At 39.7% G+C, this 24871-nt stretch overlaps 1 protein-coding gene across 2 annotated transcripts in view; it reads right to left on the bottom strand.

The window, feature by feature from the left end:
• PLCB4 (phospholipase C beta 4) overlaps positions 1-24871 on the bottom strand; it is a 402177-nt gene that overhangs the window by 33576 nt on the left and 343730 nt on the right. For both annotated transcript variants that reach the window (XM_029917446.1, XM_029917447.1), the window contains 5 exons: positions 24154-24205; positions 17131-17233; positions 15622-15786; positions 14254-14458; positions 441-529 (listed from right to left, as the gene is read on the bottom strand). In XM_029917446.1, coding sequence (XP_029773306.1) covers positions 441-529; positions 14254-14458; positions 15622-15786; positions 17131-17233; positions 24154-24205 — 614 coding nt within the window. The remainder of the gene's footprint in view (positions 1-440; positions 530-14253; positions 14459-15621; positions 15787-17130; positions 17234-24153; positions 24206-24871) is intronic.

Consider the following 24871-nt stretch of genomic DNA (forward strand, 5'->3'; position numbering starts at 1 on the left):
ACCTGGCAGGGGACCATGGGGAGAGGGAGAGGGAAAGAGAGCGGGGGAGAGTGAGGGATACAGATCAAGGGAGATTACTGAATACTGAAAACGAACCATGGACTGAAGGGGGACGGGGAGGGTGATGGTCATGGTGGGGGGCACTTGTGGGGAGAAGCATTGGGTGTTATATGGAAACCAATCTGATAATAAACTATTAAAAAATAAATAAAAGTTTAAAAAAAATTCCTGAGCATCATCAATTTCCATTTATTAAGTAGGCTACACTTTTACAGACCCTTGAAACTACTCTGTTGAACGGATGAGTTCAGTTTTAAAAACCTTCTTCAAGTCTGCTGTATTAATTTATCACTTTGTCTTGTTCCTGTCATCACTGACCACCAAACTTCCCCAATCTGGCTGTCTTTAGTCAGCTGGGTCTTCAGTCAACTGCTACTTACAGTTTCAATGCCCATAGCTCTCATTTGGTCTGCTCTCTTTTCCGTAATGGAAAGAAATTTCTTTGGATCTGATAAAGCATCCACAATATCTAAAGGAAAGAAAAAAGCCAGTGAGCTATTGATTCTGTCTTACTATAAGCATCCAAGAAAATTCAGCTAATAAACAATTCATAATCCTGGACCCTGGTTATGTCTTCTGTTAAGTACCTTCTCCTAGGAAATGAGACAAAGTTTAGAAAGCACAGTTACAGGAAATAAGAAATAAGTAAAGCAAGGATCAAAGGCCAGTTGACTTTCTCCTATTTTCTTTTTGGGTTTTCCCCCAAATAAAGATGACTGCATGGCAGGGAAAGTCAATTGCCTTGGGTTATTGACTAATTTGTGTGACTCTGAGCAGGTTGATTCATGTCCTCAACTGTGTTTTATTTGAAAATTAGGGCTGATACCACCCACCGTGAAGGTGTACTAGGAATGTTTGGTGAGATGATAAATGTAAAAAGTACTTGGAACATAGTAACATGCAGTATCTAAGTCTTAATTTAGATAAGGCAAATACATATTTTAAGCAAGTTTGGTTCCATGGTAGTTAAAGTATTTCCCCAGTTCTCAGCTACATCTCGTAAATAAAATCAATAAATTTACATTTTTTATTTAATGTCATTTGAAGAGTCTCAAGTACTTTCTAGCAAAATCTCATGTAATTTTGCATTTGCCAATACTATAGAAACGACAATTACTCTCATTACCTTAAAACAGTACATAATTTCCACATTTCAAAAATTGTATGTGTATCAATTTCTTCCAGTAAAATCAGGTTACTAATTACATTCTTAACATAATATTTTTCAGTTTAATTTTTTCCTTCTTATAATAGAAAATACATGCACATGATAAATATTCAAACATATAACATACAAAAATCACCTCCCCTGACATTCCTATAGCCAGTATATATTGTTATCCATTTCTTGTATATACTTTTGGGAATTACAAATGGCTTCACTGTTTTCTGAACCTATTTTGTATTCTGACACTTCACATATCTTGGAATCATTAGCTTCCTGTATCATTAGCAGAGATCTAATACATCACTTTTAAGGACTGCCATTTTCTGAATGGCTTTAGTTTCTGTAACAGTTCCTTATTGACACACTGTTAGATTACTTCCAATTCTTTGCTATTATGAAGAGTACTGCAGTAATGTCCTTGAACATCTCCTAGATATATTTGCAATGTCCACAGCACAAATGCCTAGATGCTAGGATAATGGGTAAGGGTATTTGTTCTTTTGGTAGTTACTGCCAAACTGACCTCCAAAGGAGTTGCATTATTTCCTCCTACCAGGGGTATATGAGAAGGTCTAAATCCAGTTATCACTTATGTCCCTAAGAACTTTTTCTCCTAATAGGAAATGTGAACAAATTAGCTCTTGAATCTTGCTTAAGAAAAATAATAATCATTTTTTGGAAGTTAATATTCTAGGAAAATATTTACCTATTTTAAGTTCCTGAGTTGTGAACATTTTCAAAGATACACAACAGTGGAGAGAAAGGTAAAATAACCCCCAGATACGGATGAAGACCTAACAGTTATAAACAGTCTACTACATTTCCTTCATCTATCATCCTTTTTTCTTTCTTTCTCCTCTCTGCTGACATATTTTGAGGCAAATTCCAGACATTATAGTATTTCATTCCTAATTACTGCTCTATGCATCTCTAAAAGAGCACATTTTCTTTCAGAACCAACCATACCAACACTTTATTCAAGAAAACTGGCAGTAATTACTTACTATAATAAATAGCCCATTTTAGTATTTTCCCTATTTACAATTAATTTGTTTGAATCAAGATAAGAGAGTCCATACTATGTCTGATAACTATGTCTCTTAAATTTACTTTACACGCATCTCTGCTACTATTTATTTTTCACAATGCGTAGATTTGTTGAGGAGACAGACCAGGTGTCCTATGAAATGTCCCACATTCTGAAGATCAATATTTCCCTGATGTGTCATTTGGGCTTGACTTTCTTTTTCTAAGAATATTCCAGAGGAGGTCCTGTGACTGCACACGGGTAACATGGAGGTAGACAAGCCCTGATTGTCCCACTTGTGGTCTAAACTCACTGAGTTGGCCCAGAGCTCTTAGTCCCTCTGTGTCTGATTCCCAAATGCCTCCTCCTTCCACCTGTCCACACTGATAGGGGGCAAGGTGAAACTCAAACCATGCCCCCCGAACCCTTGCTCTTCACTTGGAGAAGGCTTACCTGGTGTAGGCCTCCCTGCACACGTCCCCGTTGGATATGCTTTGCCTTGGTTTCCCACTGGCACATCTCAGTGGGTGACCCATAGGGCTGGCTTGTTTGGAAACAACATGCTTATCTTTAACAGTAAACTATCAGTTTGAGGGCCTGGTGTGTATATGGCATTTTTGAGAGGTTACTGGTAGTCTTTTCAGTAGGAATAAAAGATAATGCTTCAATCACTTAAAGGCCATTATAAAACCATTAAAGCCCTTAGAGGGTAAAATGATCCATAACCCTTCCAACTAATCAAGCTACTTTCATTTTTGTATATTCTTGTGTAATTTTTTCCACATGAATACCTATTTTACATGGTTTACCTGAAATTACCCAATCTGCCTTTTTTCATTTATTAGGTTATACCTGTATATTTTATTTATTTATTCTGATGTTTATTTATTTTTGAGAGAGCAAGTGAGCACACACAAGAGTTGGGGGGGGCACAGTGGAGAGCAGAGGCTCCAGGCTCTGAGCTGTCAGCACAGAGCCTGATGCAGGACTCGAATTCATGACCTGAGCCAAAGTCGGATGCTTAACCAACTGAGCCACCCACGTGCGTCAAGCTTTAAAAATTACTTTTAGTGAATGAATTAATGTCCCACTGAGTTTACGTACCAAACTATTCTCTACTGCCAGCTATTTAGATGGACTTCCAAGTGTTTTGTTTCTTTAATGTTTATTGTTGAGAGAGAGAAGTGGGGGGTAGGGAGGCAGAGAGGGAGACACAGAATTTGAAGCAGGATCCAGGCTCTGTGCTGACACAGAGGCTCAAACCCACAAACCGTGAGATCATGACCTGAGCCAAACCGGATGTTTAACTGACTGAGCCACCGGGTGCCCCACAAGTTTTTTTCTTTTTATGAAAGATGACTTTGTCAGAAATAGGTTAGTAAAAAAACAGATTTATCATTTTCTTTTAACAGAAAACTAGTGGTTCAGATACAAGAGAGCAACTTAAATACTTGATGAGCATTACTAACAAGGTATGTTCCTAATAAGCTTTAAAATAGTTACTTAAGAATAATTAATGGAAGAAACGAGTACTAAGAAAATACAGCAGAATCAAGAGGGTTCAGTAGGCTGAAAAATGCCCTTCAAAATTCATGACTGCCTGGCATTTCAGAATGTGACCTTATTGGGAAATAGTGTCTTCATGTATGTAATTAGCTAAGGACTGAGATCGCACTGGATTAGGGTAGGCTCTAAGTCCAATGATTGGGGCCCTTAGAAGATGAGGAGAAGACACACAGAGGCAAAGAGAAAAAAAGGCTAGGGGATGATGAAGTCAGAGAATGGAGAATTGGAACTATAAGCCAAGGGATGGCCTGCCAGGAGCCGCGGGAAGCTTGGAAGAGACAAGGAAGGATTTCCCCAAAAGCCAACTCTTTGACTACAAACTTCTAGTCTCCAGAACGGTCAAAGAATACATTTCTGTTGTTTCAAGTCTCCCAGGTTGTGGCAACTTTGATTACCAATGGTAGCTGATGAAAAAACTGTTTTTTTAAGGAGACAGAAATGTATTGAATACAAGGGGACAGTGGGCAGGACAGCAAAAGAGACTGCCTGCGAGGAGGAGGTGACGGTGAGGGGGCACAGGAATGCGTGGGATTTTCAATTTTCATAACCGTGCCTGGTTTTAAGTAGCCCGTTGGTTAGTTAGGGCCTATAGCCATTTCGAGGTGGTCACTTAATGAGCCCGTCTGCGCCTGCTTGGTGGTGGTCGCTGTACAGCCTTCCGTCTTGCTCAAGTTTCCATTGCTCAAGCCTGTTGCCTAAAAGTGGACTCTCTACTCCCCCCTGACAGATCAGCAGTGACAAATCTTTGGCATTTGGGGAGAGTCTCAGCTTCAGTAACTCCTTCTTGCTGCATGAGGGGCATAGAAATGTCCCTACCTATCGGTTAACATTGGTCAGTTGGGAATTTCTGTGCAAGAATTACAAAAGGCAGAGGCAGCTGAATCCAAGGTAGACAACATAGTGAATCATCTTCAGCTTGAGTTACAGCAGTGAAGAGATCTGTTCTTGGGTGTGGCTTTCAAATAAAACAGGCCTTATCATTGTTCACAGGGAGCATCCATCCTCCAGCCCCTGGAGACCTCCCAACGTCCTGTCATAGCTTGACGAAAGAATATTTTGAATCCCAGAGCATTCCTCCTGTTTCTATGTCTTGGTCCCAGCCTTGAGGGTCGATTCTGTACAATTCTGATTTTGAATACAGGTGCTCTATTTTATAACATGCAGTCGTGACACAACACGGTAAACTAGGCTATATATTACTTTGTATTACGTGGACAAACTGGCTGAGATTTCTGATCAGACATCTGCAGTAGAATCATGTAGACAGAGCCTAAATTATGCATCAAAATAAGATGCTGCAGATTCATCCATTAGTTAGATAAATATCATTACGTAAATCTATCTTCAATTACCAATATTAACAATTCTAGAAGCCACTGGGGAGTTATGTTCCCAGATCCTGAAATCCTGCCTTATTATTTGAGTCTATATGAGATGCCTTTTTCAGTGATGTATGCCTTTAAAATTTTTATAATATACTACCCAATAGTGTTCTTGATTAAATGGCAACAAAAATACACAAAGGAGAAATAAGGCTTATTCAAAGTGAATCACAGAGGACAGAAAGATGGCAAAAAGATAAAATACTTGGAATAAGGCCTAGGTTAGCAGGTTACTTGAGATAGGCACTTCATTCTTGGTGATTCTGAATAATAAATCAGATACTTCTAGGACACGGGATTTGTGGTGCCCATTGCTCATTCTGCAGCTAAAGTAAATATGTCCACGTGGAGGGCAGCCACTGGGGTAGTTCCACCAAACTTTTCAGCAAAAGGGCTCAGGATTAGGAAGGTAAGACCTGACGGGGCCTCTTTTAGGTAATTTTTCTTTTGTAACTTAGATTTTCCTCTGACCAGAGCCATATATACACCTGACTTTTAAAGAATGATTTACACACTGATTCCCAAATGCCTCCTCCTTCCTTGGTTTCCCACTGGCACATCTCAGATTCTGTGCACATATTATATGTACATTTATATATAAATATGCTGCATATCAAAAAAGGAAACATTTTTATTAACATTTAAAATAACGTATGACCAGAGAATGAGAAGCTGTCCCTCCCATACCTCCTACCTTTACATGCATGTATAAACTCTACTGGAAAATGTTATTTTTCCTTCCTTCAGCTCAGAAGAACTTATTCTTGCAAAGATTTGCATGCTCAAGCAGACCTGTTAGCTCTCTATGGTGCCAATATGGCATTTCATGGGAATCCTCACCTTGTATTGGGGGGAACACTGTGGCTGGTTATGTAGTTCTGTACTCCACAGGACAACCCGCTGTGGCAAGAATGAAGGTGAAATGCTGATTAACACCGACTCATGTGCCAGGGGTGTCCAGGGACAAGGCACAATGACCTTCTAACTGGGTACAGACTGGTGCAGGTAAGCCTCTCACTCTACAGAACCCACAAGGGCAAGGTGAAATTTCCCAGATGACTGGAGGCCAAGGCACAGGTTCTGGAAGCTTTCTTTTTAAAAAGAAGCCAGTCTGAGGCACCTGGGTGGCTCTGTTGATTAAGCGTCCAACTGTTGATTTTGGCTCAGGTCATGATCTTGTGGTTTGTGGGTTTGAGCACTGCCAGTGCAGAGCCTGCTTGGGATTCTCTCTCTCCTTACTCTCTCTGCCCCTACCCTGCTAGTGATCTTTTTCTTTCAAAATCAAATAAAATTAAATAAAATAAAAAACAATAAGCAGTCTGCCTCTTCTCATTTGCTTCTTTCTTCTGAACTTAACAGAAGTTTTACTTATATATACTTTTAAAAAATACCATCTATTTTTAGGTTTAGTGCCATTTCAAAAAGTCTGGTCGCTCCTGGTGAAGACTTTCTATGTGTATTCGTTTTTTCCCTCCTCCTTCCCTCCTACCCGTCCTTCCTCACTTCCAGAGTTGGAAGCATCAATTTAAGCATTCCCGAGAACTGAAAAGAAAATAGCAATTCCTCAGCACAGACTTCCAGATACGTGCTGGCTTTATACCAGAGGTCCAGCTTTGGTCTGTTTGCTTATTTGTTTAACTGTTGCTTCTCAAGGCATTTAATTTGGGTGCCTTGGTGGTGAACACCAACCATGGTGCCTGGATCGTCCCCTCTTGGCTCAGATTCTCTCCTGTTCTCCTCTCGACTGTTTCTATCTTATCAAGAGGTAAAGGTAACAGAAAAAAATATATCGTTCCCTGGAGGGCTGCAAAGTGATGCTAAAATAGATCAACAAATCCCCAACCATGAGTTTAGATGAAGTCTCTTAGCCTCTAGAAAATGATTAGCCATGTCCCAAATTCCATTTCTAGAATACAAAGAGATATCTTAGGTACAGGGGGACAAAAGGCCTTGTGGTCACGTGACACTGGGGAATGCTTATGTGGCCCCCTCTTCCTGGGCTCCGCAGTACATCTCAAGGAACGACGCAATAAGGAGCTTGTTTAAAGTCACCTTGCCTGGCAACGCCTGAGCTAATTCTCCGTAATCCATCCTGACCCCTTCTCTGGAGCTTTTCTTCTCGGCGTTCTTACCAACAGTTTCTGTAGTTCAGAGGAAGCCATAATAAGGATACCACGGCAGCACGAATCAACTTTCCAACACATGTTTGATAGAAAAAGCGTTTTAGCATCCACAAGGGAGAGGAGAAAATGGAGCACCCTTTACTTGTAGCAGGAAATCCTGAGATCACGGCCCAGCAATGGCATCTTGATTAATGAGGTTCCTCCTCTGGAACTATGTGATGTAACCAGCAGCCCACTATCTTTGCAGACAGTTTGGAAAGCAACCCTGTAAGATGCTGGGAAGAGAGAGCAAGAAACACCCACCCCCAGCCCTGATGATGGTTCTTTAATCACAGGGCAGGTGGAAAGGGGGAACTGGTCAACAAACAAAAGGGCTGCTTCCTCTTTCCTTGCACAAAAGGGCCTAGCTGCAAAAGAGGAAACAAAACCCACAGCTATAAGAGCAGTGATAAGCGCTGCTTGAGGGACTGGTGCCGAGCGGCTCACGCAGCACGTCTCACAGTGACGTTTAGATATAATGCTGATGTGCCACATATTCTGGAAGCATGGCATCAGCTCTCTTCTTTGTTCCCCTTACCACTCAGCAATAAGACACACAGATCATCTAAAACAACAGTGGGTGAGATGAGAGAAATACTCTCCTTTCACTGCCATCTGCTTTGGAACTGTTTCCCATCACAAAGAGCAGCGCTGAAGTGATAAGGCCGCTGCAGTGGGTAAGCACTGATGTCCGCGGCATTTGCACCTACTACAGATAAGGCAGCAAAGACAACCCCAATACTGCGAGGCTCACTGGATTTGACAAAGGAAAAGTGACCTTAGCGCCCAGCCTAGCACTTTCCTGTTGTGTAGGAGTGTGGGCATAAACAAGAGGACCATTTCACTCTACGTTTAGGAGAAATATAATACTGTAGAAGTTAAATGGAGCCTTTCTGATTCATTCCTAGCCATCCCTGTCATAAATGTTACCACTTGTTTTCACATCAAAGTTCGGTTGCTGATAGTTAAGAGATGCCGTCGCACTTCTTCAGCCCAGGGACACTTTACATCCATGCAGCTTAGGAACAGACCCATCTGTGGGGAGAGCTCTGAAGTTCAAGCAGCCATATTTGCTCTGTGTATACCTTGTGGGTCTTGGGAGATCTTCCTACAGCAACGAGGAGGAGAAGCAGTTGCACTAAACTCCCTGCCTCGGTCGTCTGACAGGGCAACAGGAAAGAAAACAGGGAACTTATAGGAGAGCAACAGGGTCAGGGTGGAACATACTAGATCAAGACTCAAATCATGGGGTGAGGGAACTGGGGCATCCAAAGATCACCATATGCATGAAGGCAGAAGTAATTACGGGCAACTGCAAAAGCACCAAATTGTCTGTCGGGAGGAATTCCTCATCCTCTGGTGACCTCACAGCACAGAACTCTATTTAAAATCAGTGACCAGAAGCTCCTGTCAATGCCCAAGCCCTCCCCCCAGGGAACTGTCTTAACTTAGAAAAGCCTTTAAAGGAACATTTTCCTTGTTTCTATAAAATGATGCCACCCACCTGACATTACAGAGACTTAAAATACATTTAAAGATCATGCAGAACATGGAGTTGCTGGTGCTGAAAGAAAATCATGGTCACATTACTAATGCATTAGAATTCTGAGATTTTGTACTCGGCATGGAATTAGGAGATTTTTCCCATGATGGTAAGCTGCTTATGACAAAAGAGTTTACTGCAACAAAGTAAAGGATGAAGTTAGGGAGAAGAAAATGTAAACAGAAATATAAAGAAATGAATGGAATGGTTGCTGTGGTCGGGCACTGTACCAAGAACTCGCTAGATCTTCACCTATGAGCTGGGAATTGCTGTAACCCTCGAGTCACAATGAGGACATGACAATGTACAATGCTCTGCAGAGGTCCTTCCGGGTCACGCAGCCAGTAAGCCGTGCGGGCGCCCGCCAGCATCTTCACGTACCTGCCAAGTGGCCTCAGGGAAACAGCACCCTTTCAGGCCAAAGTTCAATGTTTGAATCCCCAGTCATTACCTTCATTGAAGTTTATCTAGACATTGAGATGTATTTGAGACCACTCTGGAAATTAGGAGGGAACTTCTAATTAAAATTTGCTTTGAAAAATTACTTAAAAAAAGAGAAACTCAATTTAAGTAAGCCCTCAAAGGTTAGTAAGAGTATTTTAAGGTAAGAGGAATACAAGTGAGCAAGAAACACATGAAATGCACTCAATCTGATTTATAACTTTAAATTAGCCAAGTAAAAAATGAAGAGATACTACTTTTACTACCATTACTAGGGGGGGAAAAAGAAAATTTCTCAGAACCGAGCATTGGCTATGGTGAGTACAGCATGTGACTCTCAATCTCAGGGTCATGAGTTCAAGCCCCATGTTTGGCATGGAGCCTCCTTACCGGAAAAAAAAAAAAAGAGAGAGATAGTGAGATGGTGGTATATACATATAATGGACTATTATATAACCTTTAAAAATAGTCTTATGTGCATTGGCAGGAATAATCTCCATGATATATTACATAAAGAAAGCAAAGCACAGAACATGGTATATTGTATTATCTTTTTGGGTTAAGTTTAAAGGGAAATACATGTTTGTGATGCACACATATACATACATAAACCTTACATTTATGTATATACATATTAACTTACATATATACAGATATGCTTTATGTTCTATATTTTTATGCTGTTTTGAGGAATTCATGTCTTTTATTTGAAAATGTTATCAAGAATTATTTAGGTAGCAGGATGATAGGTTGCTTTAGTTTTATTTTTCTTCTGAATTCAAAATAAATATTTATGTATTTTCAACTCTCCTTTGTGTTACTTTCATATTACCTTGCTGTTATAGAAAAATAGGGCAAAATACAATTTTTAAAAATTTACAGAGGTTACATATTCTCATTCAAATGACTCAGGAGTAATAAGTGAAGTCCTGCCCTACTGGACAGTGTGTTCTCTGTGATGTTCCTGGACATCACCCAATGCAGTGGACAGTGCCACTAAACTCTTACCCCCATTCTCAAAGAGATAACTGTTCTTATAGTTCGGTGTATATCCTTTCAGAATTTTTTCCGTCCACTTTATGCATATGTATAAATGGATAGTAAAGGTTCTTAGTAAATAATAATGGGATCATTTTGAAATTTACTTTTTCTCTTGGTACTAAATCACTGTATCTTTCCATCCTGAGCACTGAGATCTAAATCATTATTTTTAATAGATGCGTAGTTTTCTATAGAATGGCCATCCATATTTAACCAGTCTCTACGGATGGACTTAGGTTGTTTCTGACCTTTTTTATACAAATAATGCTCCATGAAATTATAGCATAAAAATTTGTCTGCTTTAGCTATCTGATTAAAGAAATACATAATTCTGAGGTTAAGTGTTCAGTGAATAATAAAAGTTGGGATTTCATTTGCTTGGATAGGCATAAATAAAGTCTTACTTCTCTAACTAATCTAAACTTGACCTCACCTAAAAGCCGAGAAAAGATGATTTATCAAATTACTTACTGTCCTGAAAGTGTGAATATTTTCCTTAAGGGTTAAAACTATTCAACGAGAAGAGCACACTCCTCTTGCCAAGTAACACTGGCTTTTGAGGACACAACCTCAAACATGGAACAAAACTTTTCAGTTTTAGCACCATCTACTCTCTATTTCAGCTTCCTCAGAATGCATAAATAAGCCCAGCACTTTACTTATGGAGGCTTTGGCCTGGGATGCTTCCCTGTCTGGAAAGAAAGTTAGTTTTCCTCTCTGCTGTGATTCATCTTTCAAGGGCAAAACAGCCACTGAAGTCCCTGTCAACCCCGCTCTGATTAATCACTTCTTAGTCCAAACACCCTCTGGCTACCCTGTGGGCACTTATATAATGGACTGTACTTATATAATGGATATGTCCTTATGCATATGCACCTGTACATGTGTACACAGCAGGACAATTTTTGAGGATAAGTGTATGTGACTTTCCCAACTTTATACAGTAGGTACTAAATAGTAGGTACTAAATAGTAATTGTTGACTACATCTTTTCCTTTGAGAAAAATACTTTTAATGAATACACTCAGAAATTGTTTTTACTGATAAAACTAGTAAATGTTAACAAAAGCTCCAGCTCTGAGGTGCCTGGGTGGCTCAGTTGGTTAAGCATCCAACTCTTGACTTTGGCTCAGTTCATGATCTCAGGGTCTGTGAGTTCTAGCCCCACATTGGGCTCTGTGCTGATAGTGCAGAGCCTACTTGGGATTCTCTGCCTCCCTCCAGCTTCCTGCCCCTCCCCCCACTCACTTGCTTTTCCTCTCAAAAATAAACAAACATTAAAAAATAAAAAGAAAAACAAAAGTTCCAGCTGCTGATGGGTTATCCAGGTATCTGTATCTGAAGCCTAAAATATCCTCCCACGTCAAAGAATTTATCTTCAGAAAATGATCGTGAATATTTCCAGAGCTTTACACATTGTTATTTATAAGAAAAAAATGGAAATGGCTTCAATGTTTCTCAATAACTAAATTATGGATATTACTGATTTCATGACATGGAAAAATATTGTCTATTAAGTGAAAAAAAATTAACTCTCTGAAGTAATGAGTCCAAATGAGTATGTGCAGTAAGATCTATTTAATTAAAACAGAAGAAATGAAATTGAAAGCAAAGGGACCAATATGGCAACAGAGCTATCTCTAGGCAGTGGATTCATGGATGACCCTTCTTTTATTTTTTGCGCTGTCAGAATCTCTTTCTGATATATATTTTACCTACTTTGCCTTTTACAGAATAAGACCTACTAAACATATCTGTGGAATGGATAAATCCATATTATCTTTCCTTAGCCATATAAAAGTCTGATGATATATATCATAGTTTTTCCCCTAGAAAATGCTGGCATGCAAGGTTGTGATTTCATTTTGAGCTTTTTCCTATAGAATCAACATAGAATATCAATGTTCTAGGGAACAGGGACTTCTACAGATTCCCAATTGTGCTGGCTCAGCACATAAATGTTCATATCTGAATGGGGGAGCTTAGTTAAGCAGATGAAATAAAAAGCACTCTTTAAGTTAAGAGGCAATAAAGAAAATCAGAAATTTAGAAAAAGATGGTTCTCATATTCTTATTAACCTCAGATAAGTCTCATAGGTAAGTCCTTGAAGTGTCTGTCCTCAGTTTCTTAACCTATATGAGAAATGACCAGAGAATTCTGAATCAAATCTGAGGTTCAGATATCAAACTATGATAACATAGTACAGAAATTTCAAATGCTTCTGATAAAAAGGAAGAGACTATAATGATGTGTTAGGAAAGAAAAATACGTGAGACTATTTTTTAAGGAGATTAATCTGAATCAATATGTACACAAATATTGACATGGATAGTGAGCTGCACTATAAATACAGATGTCTCTTCAGCACAGACCTACATGCATCCACAACCCTTCTTAATAACTTCTGGAAGCTACAGATAGTGCTTGACACAAAGTAGGAACTCAACAAATCATTGATTTCCCTTTTCTAGTCCAACTGTGCCTTTCCCTGAAATGAATTAGAGTTCCATTTGAAAAATAACCCATGCAGATGGAAAATCTTTATATATTCTGCCATATTTGTTTATACAACCATTTCTAAAATGTAGTAGGTATTATACACTACCTGCCTTCTAAGCTCAAGTATGTGGAACATGATCACCTGATCACCATCTGCTGATGTCTATGGACGTCACAGCCTCGTAAAGACACACTGTAGGTCCACTGTCTCTTTTCTTATCCACTTACCAGCCCCACAGCACCCCCTTTTTCTGTGCTCTTAAATCGGTTACAGTATGTTCTGGTTTCTAATATAGGCTTTCTTTTTAAAGGAAAAACAAAGGAGAAGGAGGAAGGAGTCTTTGTGATTGGAAAAATCCTCATGGCTCACATCACTTCTAGAATCTGCAGTTGGGTTGTTAAAGCTGAGGATTAGAGAAAATCTGTCCACCAGCAACTCAAGCATTATTTAATCAAACAAACAGATAAACCAATAAAATAATCCCCAATTCCCCAAACAAAACTGTAATGTGTTCAAGCATACTATAGAAATTCATTTTATTGTATTGTTAGCTACACGTACGTGTGTGCATAGATTTCTGAGCTTTGCCATGTGATACACTGTAATGATAAGCACTTCACCAGAATGTTAAGAGGGAGGCAGCAGGAGCATCTTTATAGGCCAGGAAATTAAGGTCTGAAAGGTTATGCCATTGTCCCAAGGTCACCCAGCCAGGACTAGAGAGTAAGAATTTGCACCCTTGGTTAATCTGACAAAATCACTGCCGCACCATTCCCTTAGGGTTCAACACACTGAAAATACAGAAGATCTTTGTTTTCCTTTAATGTTCTGGGCTTAATTGAGGATAATGACAAGCTAGTGTGTTTGGGTGTCAGCAAAATCCCATGATTTGGTCCAGGGTTTGTCTTCTCCCACTGATTACCTTAGTAACACCACAGGTCTTCTGTGGATGCATGACTGGGATTTTTGTGTGTGTGAAACTGAACTCTCTGGTGAACGTGAAAGAAAATCCAATCAAGTTGATATCTGAGTTCAGTTTAAATTTTTTAGTGATACCAATTGAGACCTATGGTTCCGTATTACTTGTGCCTTTTTCTTCCTTTAAACGATGGTGGAAGAAAATCCCTCACAAACATTTTGTCAAAACGGATAAACCATATAAACTACAGTATTTTAAATTATGAAAGAACCTTAAAGATAATCTACCCTTGGCCTTACATTTCTAACTAGGAAACCTGAAGTTACGATCTTTCGTTGATTTCTTTGTGGCTACAGGGTTGACCACACTGGTAGGAAAAGACTTTTTTTTTTAACCATTGGTGAAATTTTTTATAATCCCATAATCTGGACATCCTCACTTACCTCCAAATCCATCAGGCACATATGTTTTAAGAACAATATTGCAGAAAATTGTTGGCAGTGATAATGGTTTATTTCCCTCATTTCGAAGAGAAATGTGTCGATAGCCTGCTTGGAGGCCATCCAGTGGAAGAATCCTCTGGCCTATCAGCCTGTTGTTGTCATCATACACGGCTATTCTCAAGACCGCCAGGTCAGGGAGGATTACCTACAAACAAAGAATGGTACCTTTCATGGATTTTTTTGGAAAGCAGCTCCCAAGAGCCCTGACTCTAGGAATCTGGACCATACCCACACTGCTCTTAAATGTGCTTTTATGGTGAAAAGAAGCCCGTTCATTCTGCCAAAGAATACTGGCCACACTGACAACAGATCCAGCTACAACAAACTATAAAAAACCGGGGAGGGGGGGAGGCCCATGACAGGTGTGTATACAAGTTACACCACACCTTGACTGTAGAAAAGCAGCTCCTAGTGGGGGTTGCAAGGATAATGGTGGAGGGCCTGGATCTCACAATGACTTGTTTCACTGAACTGCTATTCTTCTGTAATCTGGTTTCTGTAAACCAGTTAGCCTATTCTGAAACTGCTAATCCTCATTTTTGTTAAGATAAGAGGCCAGTTATCTGTGTTGTGGGACATTCAAATGGAGCAGAAACACCTGGAAAATCTGTGCCCAAAGAAGTAAGAAACCATTTAGGATAGGATAACAAAGCAAGTGAAAAAGAAAACCAGATATTCTTGGAGACAATACTACCAATGCATGGAGTTTTCAATACATCTTACACTGACAAAAGAGAAACAAAGGGAAAAAATGATTACAAGATTAAAAACTGAATCATTAAAGAGAATGACCATGATTGGTCTTAGGATCAAGGTACAGAATTAGGAACCTTCCCCAAACCTGTTTAAAACAGACTAGGGGGGTGGCAACACGTGGCATGCTTTCCGGAAGCATAGGGTAATACCAACTGGCCTAGTTAAGGACATTTATTAGCCTCTTGGGTACACCATTCTACCTGTCATCTTGACTAAAGGGACACTGCAAGTTACCAGCTGCTGCCTTTACAGAAAAGAACTTTCCAATGTAGGATGATGTCCATTCATGAGGACACATTCTAAGGAGATTGTGAACCTGGATCCTGAGCATTGCCACACAGAAGATGGACTCCTTGGAGGAGGAAAGGAGAGCCAAAAGGACAAGGACAAACAGAAACAACAACCACATGACCTCTATAGAACTGATCCACTGGAAGAAGAGAAAAAGAAGGCATTTTGGGTTCCCTACTGCCCCATGTCATGTAGTGTCTATGCACTAAACTGTGGCCCCTAAGTTAGGAGAGCGAGGCTGACAAATTGGAAATGCCCTACCTTCCGAAACACAAATGATTCTTCATTATAGACTGGATTGAGTCCGTTGTTCATCACCATGCGAGTTCGGAATTCCTTACGTATGGTGTCAGTGGGCAACCCATACATATCCACTTCTACGTATGTACCAATTTTCTTGTCTGATAAAAACTGACCTGATATGACCTACAGCAACATGGAAATAGGAAGAGAGAGAAGTCTGCGTCATTATCAAGAGCAAAGAATAATCTAGATGTAAGAAATTTTCTGTTCATCTTTAGAAATTTTAATGATCTTTGAAAATAACGTGTTCATTGCTTACTAAACTAAAACATTATTGAGCAGCTAGTATGTGCCAAAAAACTTAAGACAGAGGTTCTGTCTTTGAGAACCATCTATAAAAAGAGGGAAAAAAAGAGCAAATCATATAATACGAAGAAATCACATCCACAGCAGCTTAATTCCACCTAAGTGCCCACATCTATGAAATGAAATGATGGGTTCAAATATGTCCTAAGATCTCATCGTAGCTCTGAAATTCTGCCATCTCATACCTTTCTGGATTCTTTTATAAGTCTTGGAAAGAGACACACTGAAGAAAGAAAGGAAGGCTAACATTTGCCTCTTATCCTTTACCAATATTGTTAATGGTCAGTGTTATAGATTTATTAAGACCAGCATTCAATTCCATCCATTATAATGCCATGGAAAGACTATTTTTCATTTAAACATTTTTCAAAGGACTGTAGCCATTATCATATCCATAATATTGAGTAGCTGATAATTTTGAAAGTTTTTTGAGGTAAAGCTAGCATACAAGCATACAATAAACTGTACATATTTCAAGTATACAATAAGATGAGTTTGGACTTCTGTGCACATCTGTGAAATGATGGTTCTGACTTTTTCAGAATGTCAGGTAGTTGGAATCATACAGTATATAGTCTATCCAGTTGTTTATTTCACCTAGTAATATGCATTTATGTTTCCTTTATGTGTTTTCATGACTTGATGGCTCATTTCTTGTTAGCCCTGAGTCATATCCCATCATCTGGATGTATCACAGCTTATGTGTCCATTCACATTAGATATCTTGGTTGCTTCCAGTTTTTGGCAATTAGGAACAAAACGCTACAAACATCTCTGCATAGGTTTTGGTGTGGATGTAAGTTCTTAATTCATTAGGGTAAATACCAAGGAGCAGGACTGCTGGATCACAGGGTAAGCAGAGGTTTCTGAAGTGGCTGCACCATTTTGCATTCTCATGAGCAACAAATGACAGTTCCTATTGCTTTACATCCTCCAACACTGGGTACCTTTTTGATCTGATGTCTTGCTAAAAGTAGCTAAGAGTTTTACTAGTGACCAACATGTATCTCTTAAGGAAAAGAGGGGGCGTTTGGAGTCAAAGCTGAGAGGAACACATGGATCCTGCATCTGGACATAAAATATAGTACTGTGATATCATAAGGCTTTTCAGGGCCACCTGCATACACATTTATAGAATTCTGTGAAGAGCAGGGGGCTTACCTGCACGGAGCAAGTGGCTGCAATAACCCCGTCGACAGGAGTTTCAGAGAAGGGATCAAATGTTCGATCGGGCCGTCTCATGAAATCCGGTTTGAGAAGGTACCTGGTGGGACAAAAGCATGAAAGGGCTTATTAGTTGTGTTTACAAAGATTGTAAAACTCATGCTCCCGGACACTGAGTGCTTCCTTTTTCCATCTCTAAATTAGGAGCTAGGTTTTTAGGCCGATGATTCTAAGGACTGAAGAAACTACTCCTGTCCCAAGGATAATCCTAAAGAGAAGCAGGAAAGAAGGAATGGTTTTTAGATTCCAGGCTCAGTGACATCTAGGACTTCCTGACACTCTTACATTCTCTTGAACTTTTAAATGTCATGGACCTCTTTCGATATTTACTCTTACATGCACAAAATAAAACACAAAGGATAACAATGAGAAACCAACTGTATGAGCTATAGTTATTAAAAATGAAGAGTGCTATTCTACTTCTTGTGTTTTAATTATTACATGAAGTTAGAGATATAGTGCCAAGCTGATAACTATAATTTCAAAGTACTGATATACATAAAATATTTTGTGAGATATGTAATAATACTAATGAGATATGAAGACATCTGGTTTATATTTTTTGTCAGAGTCACAGGTACCATTATTCACAATATTATTATGAATTGTTGCCTATGTTCACAGTCAAAAGAACCACACAATCTCAGTTAGTGGCAGGTGAACATAAAGATGTAGTTACCTCCCCATTTCTAGGCAGCAGAATTAGGCAAGGAAATGAAACAAAAGGTACCTACATGGAAGAAAAGAAGTAAAACTTCTTCTATTCACAGATGACGTGATCTTGCATATAGAATCTACTTAAGGAATCTACCTAAGGAATCTACTAAAAAATGATTAGAACTAGTAAATGAGTTCAGCAAGGCTGCAGGATATAAAATCAATATAAAAAAATCAGTTGAATTTCTATATACCAGTGAGGAACAATCCAAAAATGAAATTAAGAAGATTCCATTTATAATAGCACCAAAAAAGAATAAAATAGTTAGGAATACATTTTAACAAAATAAGTGCATGTACTTTGAAAACTACAAAGTATTGTTGAAAGATAGTAAAGAAGACCCTAGGTAAATGGGAAAACATCTTGTGTTCACGGACTACAAGACTTATGGTTAAGATGGCACTATTTCACCAGACTAATCTACAGATTCAATCCCTATCCAGATCTCAAATGACTTCTTTAGAAGTCAACATGCTGATCCTAAAATTAATACAAAAACTCAAGGACTGAGAATAGCCAAAACAACCTGGAACAAGAAAAACACAGTTGAAAATCTCATAATTCTCAAAACTTTCTACAAAGCAACAGTAATCAAGACAGGGTGGTACTGGCATAAGGATGCACATATAAATCAATGAGATAGAACTGGGAATCCAGAAATAAAGTCAAATGATCTACAGTCAATTGGTTTTTGACAAAGATGCCCACACTAGTCAATGGGGGAAGGAATATTCTTTTAAACAAATGCTGGGAAAACTCTAACGGCCACATGCAAAAGAATAACATTGGCCCCCTCTCTCACATCATATACAAAAATTAATTCTAGGTGGCTCAAAGACCTACATACAAGAGCCAAAATAATAAAACATAGGGATAAATCTTTAGGACTTGGCAATGGATCTTAGCTATAACACCAAAAGCACCAGCAACAAGAAAAAATAATAAACTCAGTCTTATCATAAAAACTTTTGTGTTTTAAGACAGTGAATTGAGCCACAGAATGAGAGAGAATATTTGCAAATCATGTATTATCTGATAAGAGGTTTGGGTCTAGAAAATGTAAAGAATAACCTAGTCAAAAAATGGGCAAGTGATCTGCATACACATTTCTCCAAATAAGAGAAACAAATGGCCAACAAGGAGAAGACAAGATGCTTAGTATTACTAGTTATCAGAAAAATGCAAATCAAAAGGTGCACACACATTAGGACGGCTATAGTAAATTAGTCAGATAGCAGTAAGTCTTGACACAGACACAGAAAGAAGTGTTGACAAGAACTGGAACCCTCCTACGTTGTTGGCGGGAATGTAAAGTGACGCAGCGCTCTGGAAGACAGTCTGGCAGTTCCTCCAACAATTAAATATAGAGTTACTGTATGACTCAGCCATTTCACTCTTAGCATACACCCAAGAAAAAGACAAATATACCTATATAAAAACTTCTACGTGAATGTTATAGGAGTATTATTTGGAATAACCAAAAACGGAAACAATCCAAAAGTCTATCAGTAGATGAACGGATATACAATATGTGGTATATCCACACAACAGGAAAGTTTTCAACAGTAAAAAGAAATAAAGTGCTGATACCTGCTACAGCACAGATAAGCCCTGAACGCATGATGCTAAGTGAAAGAAGTTGGTCACAAAAGACCATATATTATAAGAATCCATTTATACAAAATGACAAATGTAGAGACAGAATAGATTGTGGTTGCTCAAGGCTGGGGTTAGGGAGCAAGGGATTTTGGGAGGTGATAGCTCAAGGGTGTGAGCTTTCTTTCTGAAGTAAGGAAAATGTTTTGAAATTGACCTAAGTACACAATGTCCGCCCCTCATGCCTTTTGGTTCCAGTCATTTCATCACACCTCAGCCAGACTCTATAACAGCCCTGAACTTGTAACAGACGACTTCCTCTCTCTAAAAAAATTTTCTTTGTTAGAAAGGCCAATAGCCACAGATAGAAAAATTCCATACTTAGATGAGCTGCAGATAAAGGGCAATAAGAGCATTTTCCCCAAAACTGAGTTTACTTTTAAGTGTAAAAGATTCGTAACTAGAGGGATGAAATCTTTCCCATTCTTTTGGAATAACTTTTATTAATTTTAACTCTAGATGATATCAAATTTATTACCTTTCAAAATTTTACCAAAAAGGATTCTGAGGTGTGACATTTCTCCTTAAAGAAACATTCCAACTCATTTTCTTTTTTTAGTTTTGAGATGTCATTCATTGCTATCTTCTAAGTTTGAATGAGAAGTGTTATAGAAAATAACCTCACATACAACTTAAATGTAATCTTCAATAAAGAACCTCCAGGGGACACACTGATTTTTAAATCAAAGATATAAAGAGTTCTCAGAACCATTCAAATATTAAAGATGATTTTGAACTTTCACCTGTCTCCAAGGGAATGCAACCCAAAATATCAATTTAAAAGTTCTCACTGCACAAAAAGAGATTGTTTTCTATATTCACGGAGTTTTAGATTTGGGCCTTTTTTGTGGCTAGTGTTAGTCACTGGTAAATATGACAACATAGCAAAAGCTGAAGGCTCAGCATGAAAAAACTACAATATTACACGCACTACTTCAAGGGAAGCCCACCAGCTTCTGCAAGTAGGCGACATTAGCTCCCAGATGATGTCTCTGGCTGTCACCAGAAGGGGAGCATTTGGATTCCAGTTGCAGGGAATGAAGGATTCTTCCTTCTGAGAGACGGCAATGGCCGTCTGGAGATTCAGTATTCCCCACTCCGCACAGCCATTTCTGATTGGACTCTTCTCACCAGAAACACAAAATTGGGGTACTAATGAGTTCCTGATGCCAAAAACATTCTTCCCTGTTCTCTGCCTCCATAACTGCTTAGAAGCAAACTAATCTGTCAGACAATGAGCTGATCCAAAGTAAGAATTGCCAGAAGAAAATGCCAAGAAACCGAAGTCTAATTCTCCAAAACAGGCCGCCTTCAGCGTAATGTATGTATACTTAAAAAATAAAATATGTAGAAGTTTGACAGGGCCACGAGGTAAACCTTGGCTTGGGACTGCCCCTGAGTGCTAGTTCTGGGCCTGTGGGGGCCTGTGGATGCAGCACAGGCTGTCTGTCACAGGGACCCCCGGGCATTCCTGGGGCCTGTGTAGCTTCACAAGGCTCTGAACTCAGAAAGGTTCTGTGTTTGGTTTAATGCTCTGAAGCTGCTCTCTGGAAATTATTAATAGTTTGTGAACAAGGAGGCCCTCATTTTCATTTTGTACTGGGCCCCACAAACTATATGGCTGGTCCTGTCTGGTGTTTTTTGGCACAGAAAGTACATTCATTCCAAGCCTCCAGGTCTGTGTGGTCGATAAGGGCATAGGCCAAAGCCAGCGACAACCGCAGGGACCCAAGGAATTTCTGTGGCCTTTGTAGGGCCTCAGAAGGCAAGGAAGGAAGAGAAGGGCCTTTAGCTGGGTGGCTAGACAGGAGCCATAAGAATCAGAGGATGGGGTCATAAGGACGGACAACCTATTTGAACACACCCAAGATGGTATCAAACGTTCAACACTCCACTGTTTCCTTTGCAATGGGAGAGCAAAATGGCTGACTGTAACTATAAGATTATCATGGATTTCAAGACCCAAGTTCTAAAGTGTGCCTTTCTGAATCATAAAACATCCTATTTTGATATCATCCAATTTTCTCTGAAAGCCTGTAGACTTGAGAAATTAATTTGCTCTATTTTGTTTTATTAGGAATTACAGAAATGCCTCCTATTTTTACACATTTAAAAATGAGTCTGTTATCAACTAGTGCTCACTTTCCTACTAAAAATCGTACTTTCTGAGCCCAATGGCATGACTTCCCAAAACACCAGCCCACAGAACAGGCCGGGATCCTGAAACAGGCTCCCAGTGTTTTGTTAATGTTGACAGACTCAGAAATTGTACACGTTTGCTCTGCCTGCCAATGTTCTATATAAAACAGCAACTGTTTGCCACCACAAAGCCTAAAAAGGTACTGAGTGCCTCTTTACAGAAACCCAGCCCTCAGCCAAGCCAACAAGGAGGCTTAAAAAAGACCCCGCAGGTGGGTGGGAGAATGACAGAGGAAACACAGTGAAAGCCAGAGCACCGACCATGCCCTCACTCCACGGAGACGCACCCTGCGTGGCCAGCCCTGTATCTACCGGCTCTGATGACCCCATCACGGAGGAGCAGAGAAACACACAACTGAGAACGGTTTCTTCCCTTTGCCCTGGGGATGACAAACTCTGCCTCCAGCATGAATGTAGGGAAACAAGACGAATTGGGGGGTGGTGACACATGACTGAATGCTATCGTCAATGCCTCTTCAAGTTGGGCTGTCCTGCTGAACCATCCTATTTTTCTAGCCCCTCTGGGGGGACTTTGGCTAGAAGTCACATCATCTCAGACATTTCAGCACAGAATTCAGGCTACGGGAACACTGTCCTTGTTTGTGAGTGCACTTTAAAATAAACAACGGTGCATAAAGACGAGACACGGATCATAACCAGGGTGAAACAAAAACTCCTGAAAAGAAACGGAGTGCATCTATACATGTCCTGTGGGACCTCTTTATCTGGAAACAATTCCCCTCCAGTACTAGGTGTCGAACAGCTGAGGCCAAAGGGGAAAACTAGTGTCACCGACCCCAGGGAAGGTTTCAATGAGGGAGCCCCGCCAGGGCTGAGGTGTCTGGTGTGAACCATGAGGGCAGTGCATGCCTCCCAGGACTCTGTAAAGGCCTGATATGGACACAGCTCTTATTTACTCTTTTCTGGCCTCAGTTATGTGATCGACCATAAGGTCTAAAGCTTTTCTTAAGCCTCCCTTTGCACAGAAATTTGTAGTTCATGAGGTATATTCACCCACACTCCCATTCATCCTGACCAAGCCACTACGACCAACCCTGTGTGGGTGTTGTGGTCTTCATTTTATCCAGCAGAGGATCGGGGCCCAGAGCCTCACACACCTGCCCGGGCGATGCGGCTGGCATGCCCAGGAGCTGGGGCTCAAAGATGGCTTTGGACTTGAGCTTTAACCCCCCACGCCGCACCTGCCCCTGCAGCCTCCCTGCCTCAGCCTGCCACTGGGGGCGCATCCATCAATTTATTGGCACAATCTCCTGGTTATGAACACCTTGCATTAAAGCAACAAAACAGCTTTAAAAAACTCTGGAATGTGTATTTAGTGGTTTTCTTTGAACGACATAGTTTTTATTTTCTTTTATCACTGACCTAGAACGTATTAGTTTAAGGTGTACAATTTTAATTTCTTTCAAAGCACACAGCAGAGGAAAATATAACGTTCTTCCCAGCTGCATGCGTACTGGGTGGGCCGTCAGAGAGGAGGCCTGTCACGCAGGGGTGTGGGTATGCTGGCAGGGAAGCAGCTGGTACGCAGGAAGAGATGTGAGTGTGCACTCTGAACCCACAACTGCTGAAAATTTTCATCCTGACTGTTGTTTTTTTTTGTGATAGAAGTGAGGCATTCCACCAGGGAGGGCAAGAACCTCCCGACATGAGTATTAGGATGGGATGGCACCTGGCTGGATTAATTTAGAGGCCCCGGGACAGATGCATGGAGGGGAAAACAGTGGCCACACAGGTGTTTTTTCATCTCTACAGATGAAAAATTAACATCTCCTATTTCACTCCGTGGTTCACAGACTTTAAAGAATGCCAGTAAAGTAAACTAGAAGAATATACACAGCATTATTTTTTTGGCAACTGCTATTTACAAGACATGCAAAACGATCAAGGCAGGACAAGCTTTCTGCCTAGGTGTGTAAATTCAAATCCATACCCGTGACTTCATTACACACTAAATCAACTTCACTCCTCTCTTGGTCCGAGGCAAAATACGTATAGTGAATATTCATATTTCCAGGTAATGTCCAAATGAGCAGGGATCATTCTCTGCCGTAGCTGTAAAAACCTACACTCCTGAACTTAAAAGTGAGAGAATTAAACTCTAGAGTGGGTATGATAAATTGTTTAACTTATGATTCAGTTTCGTTTTCAAAAAACTTTTTGACAATCTGCTTAGTGAACTGGGTAGATGGAGTAGATGAAGAATGTATACTTGAGTAGAATCTATCTAGGGATTTCATTTGTTTCTATCCCATCCCTCAAACCTAGCTTAAATTGAACAGCCCCTAATTAAAAATGACACAGTTTCATTATTGCCATAGTATGGAGTTCAGGAACACGGTGACAACAGTTTAAATCACATTACTCACCCGCACGATCCATTATACTCAAATTTTCCCTGATTCAATTGCATCGCTAAATCTGTCAAGAGACAAAAATAATTTAGCATCTCATCTCCCCAAAGAAGATCACAAGGGTGATTTTATTTTTTGATTTGATTTGATTTTAACAGTTTATTGTCAAATTGGTTTCCATTTAACACCCAGTGCTCTTCCCCACAACACAATGGGTGATTTTAAACAATGGAAATCAGATACTGATCCTAGGCCAAAATGTCCTTTTTAACACAGCAAGGCACTTCTGGGTCTGTTTAGAGCACGCTAATCTCTTCCATGAAATCATCTCATGTTTAAGTTAAACATAAAATGTGTTTTCATAAAGATCATGGTGTAATTGCTTTAAAAATTGGATTCAATATATGCGTCAGATTCAATATACGAGATTCAATATATAGTCTCTCTCTCTCTCTCTCTCTCTCTCTATATATATATATATATATATATATTCAAAATAATGGATTCAATATAGGAGTCAGTTCAATGAGTGTTGAGAGCACAGAAGTCCAATGTGATATAGTTGGAGAGAATGTGCCTCATGATCACAGAGGAAAAGTATGCTAGACATGTCCAGTAGGGTCACAGGAGTACAAAATTTGATTAAAAACAGTAGAAAACAAACTCAATAGCACCATGTAAAAATCAGTGGCTTGTTCCTACTTTTAGATTTAAGGAGAATCGTTCCAATGGG

The sequence above is a fragment of the Suricata suricatta genome, chromosome 12 (assembly GCF_006229205.1).
Source record: "Suricata suricatta isolate VVHF042 chromosome 12, meerkat_22Aug2017_6uvM2_HiC, whole genome shotgun sequence".
In the NCBI taxonomy this organism is placed as follows: Eukaryota; Metazoa; Chordata; class Mammalia; order Carnivora; family Herpestidae; genus Suricata; species Suricata suricatta.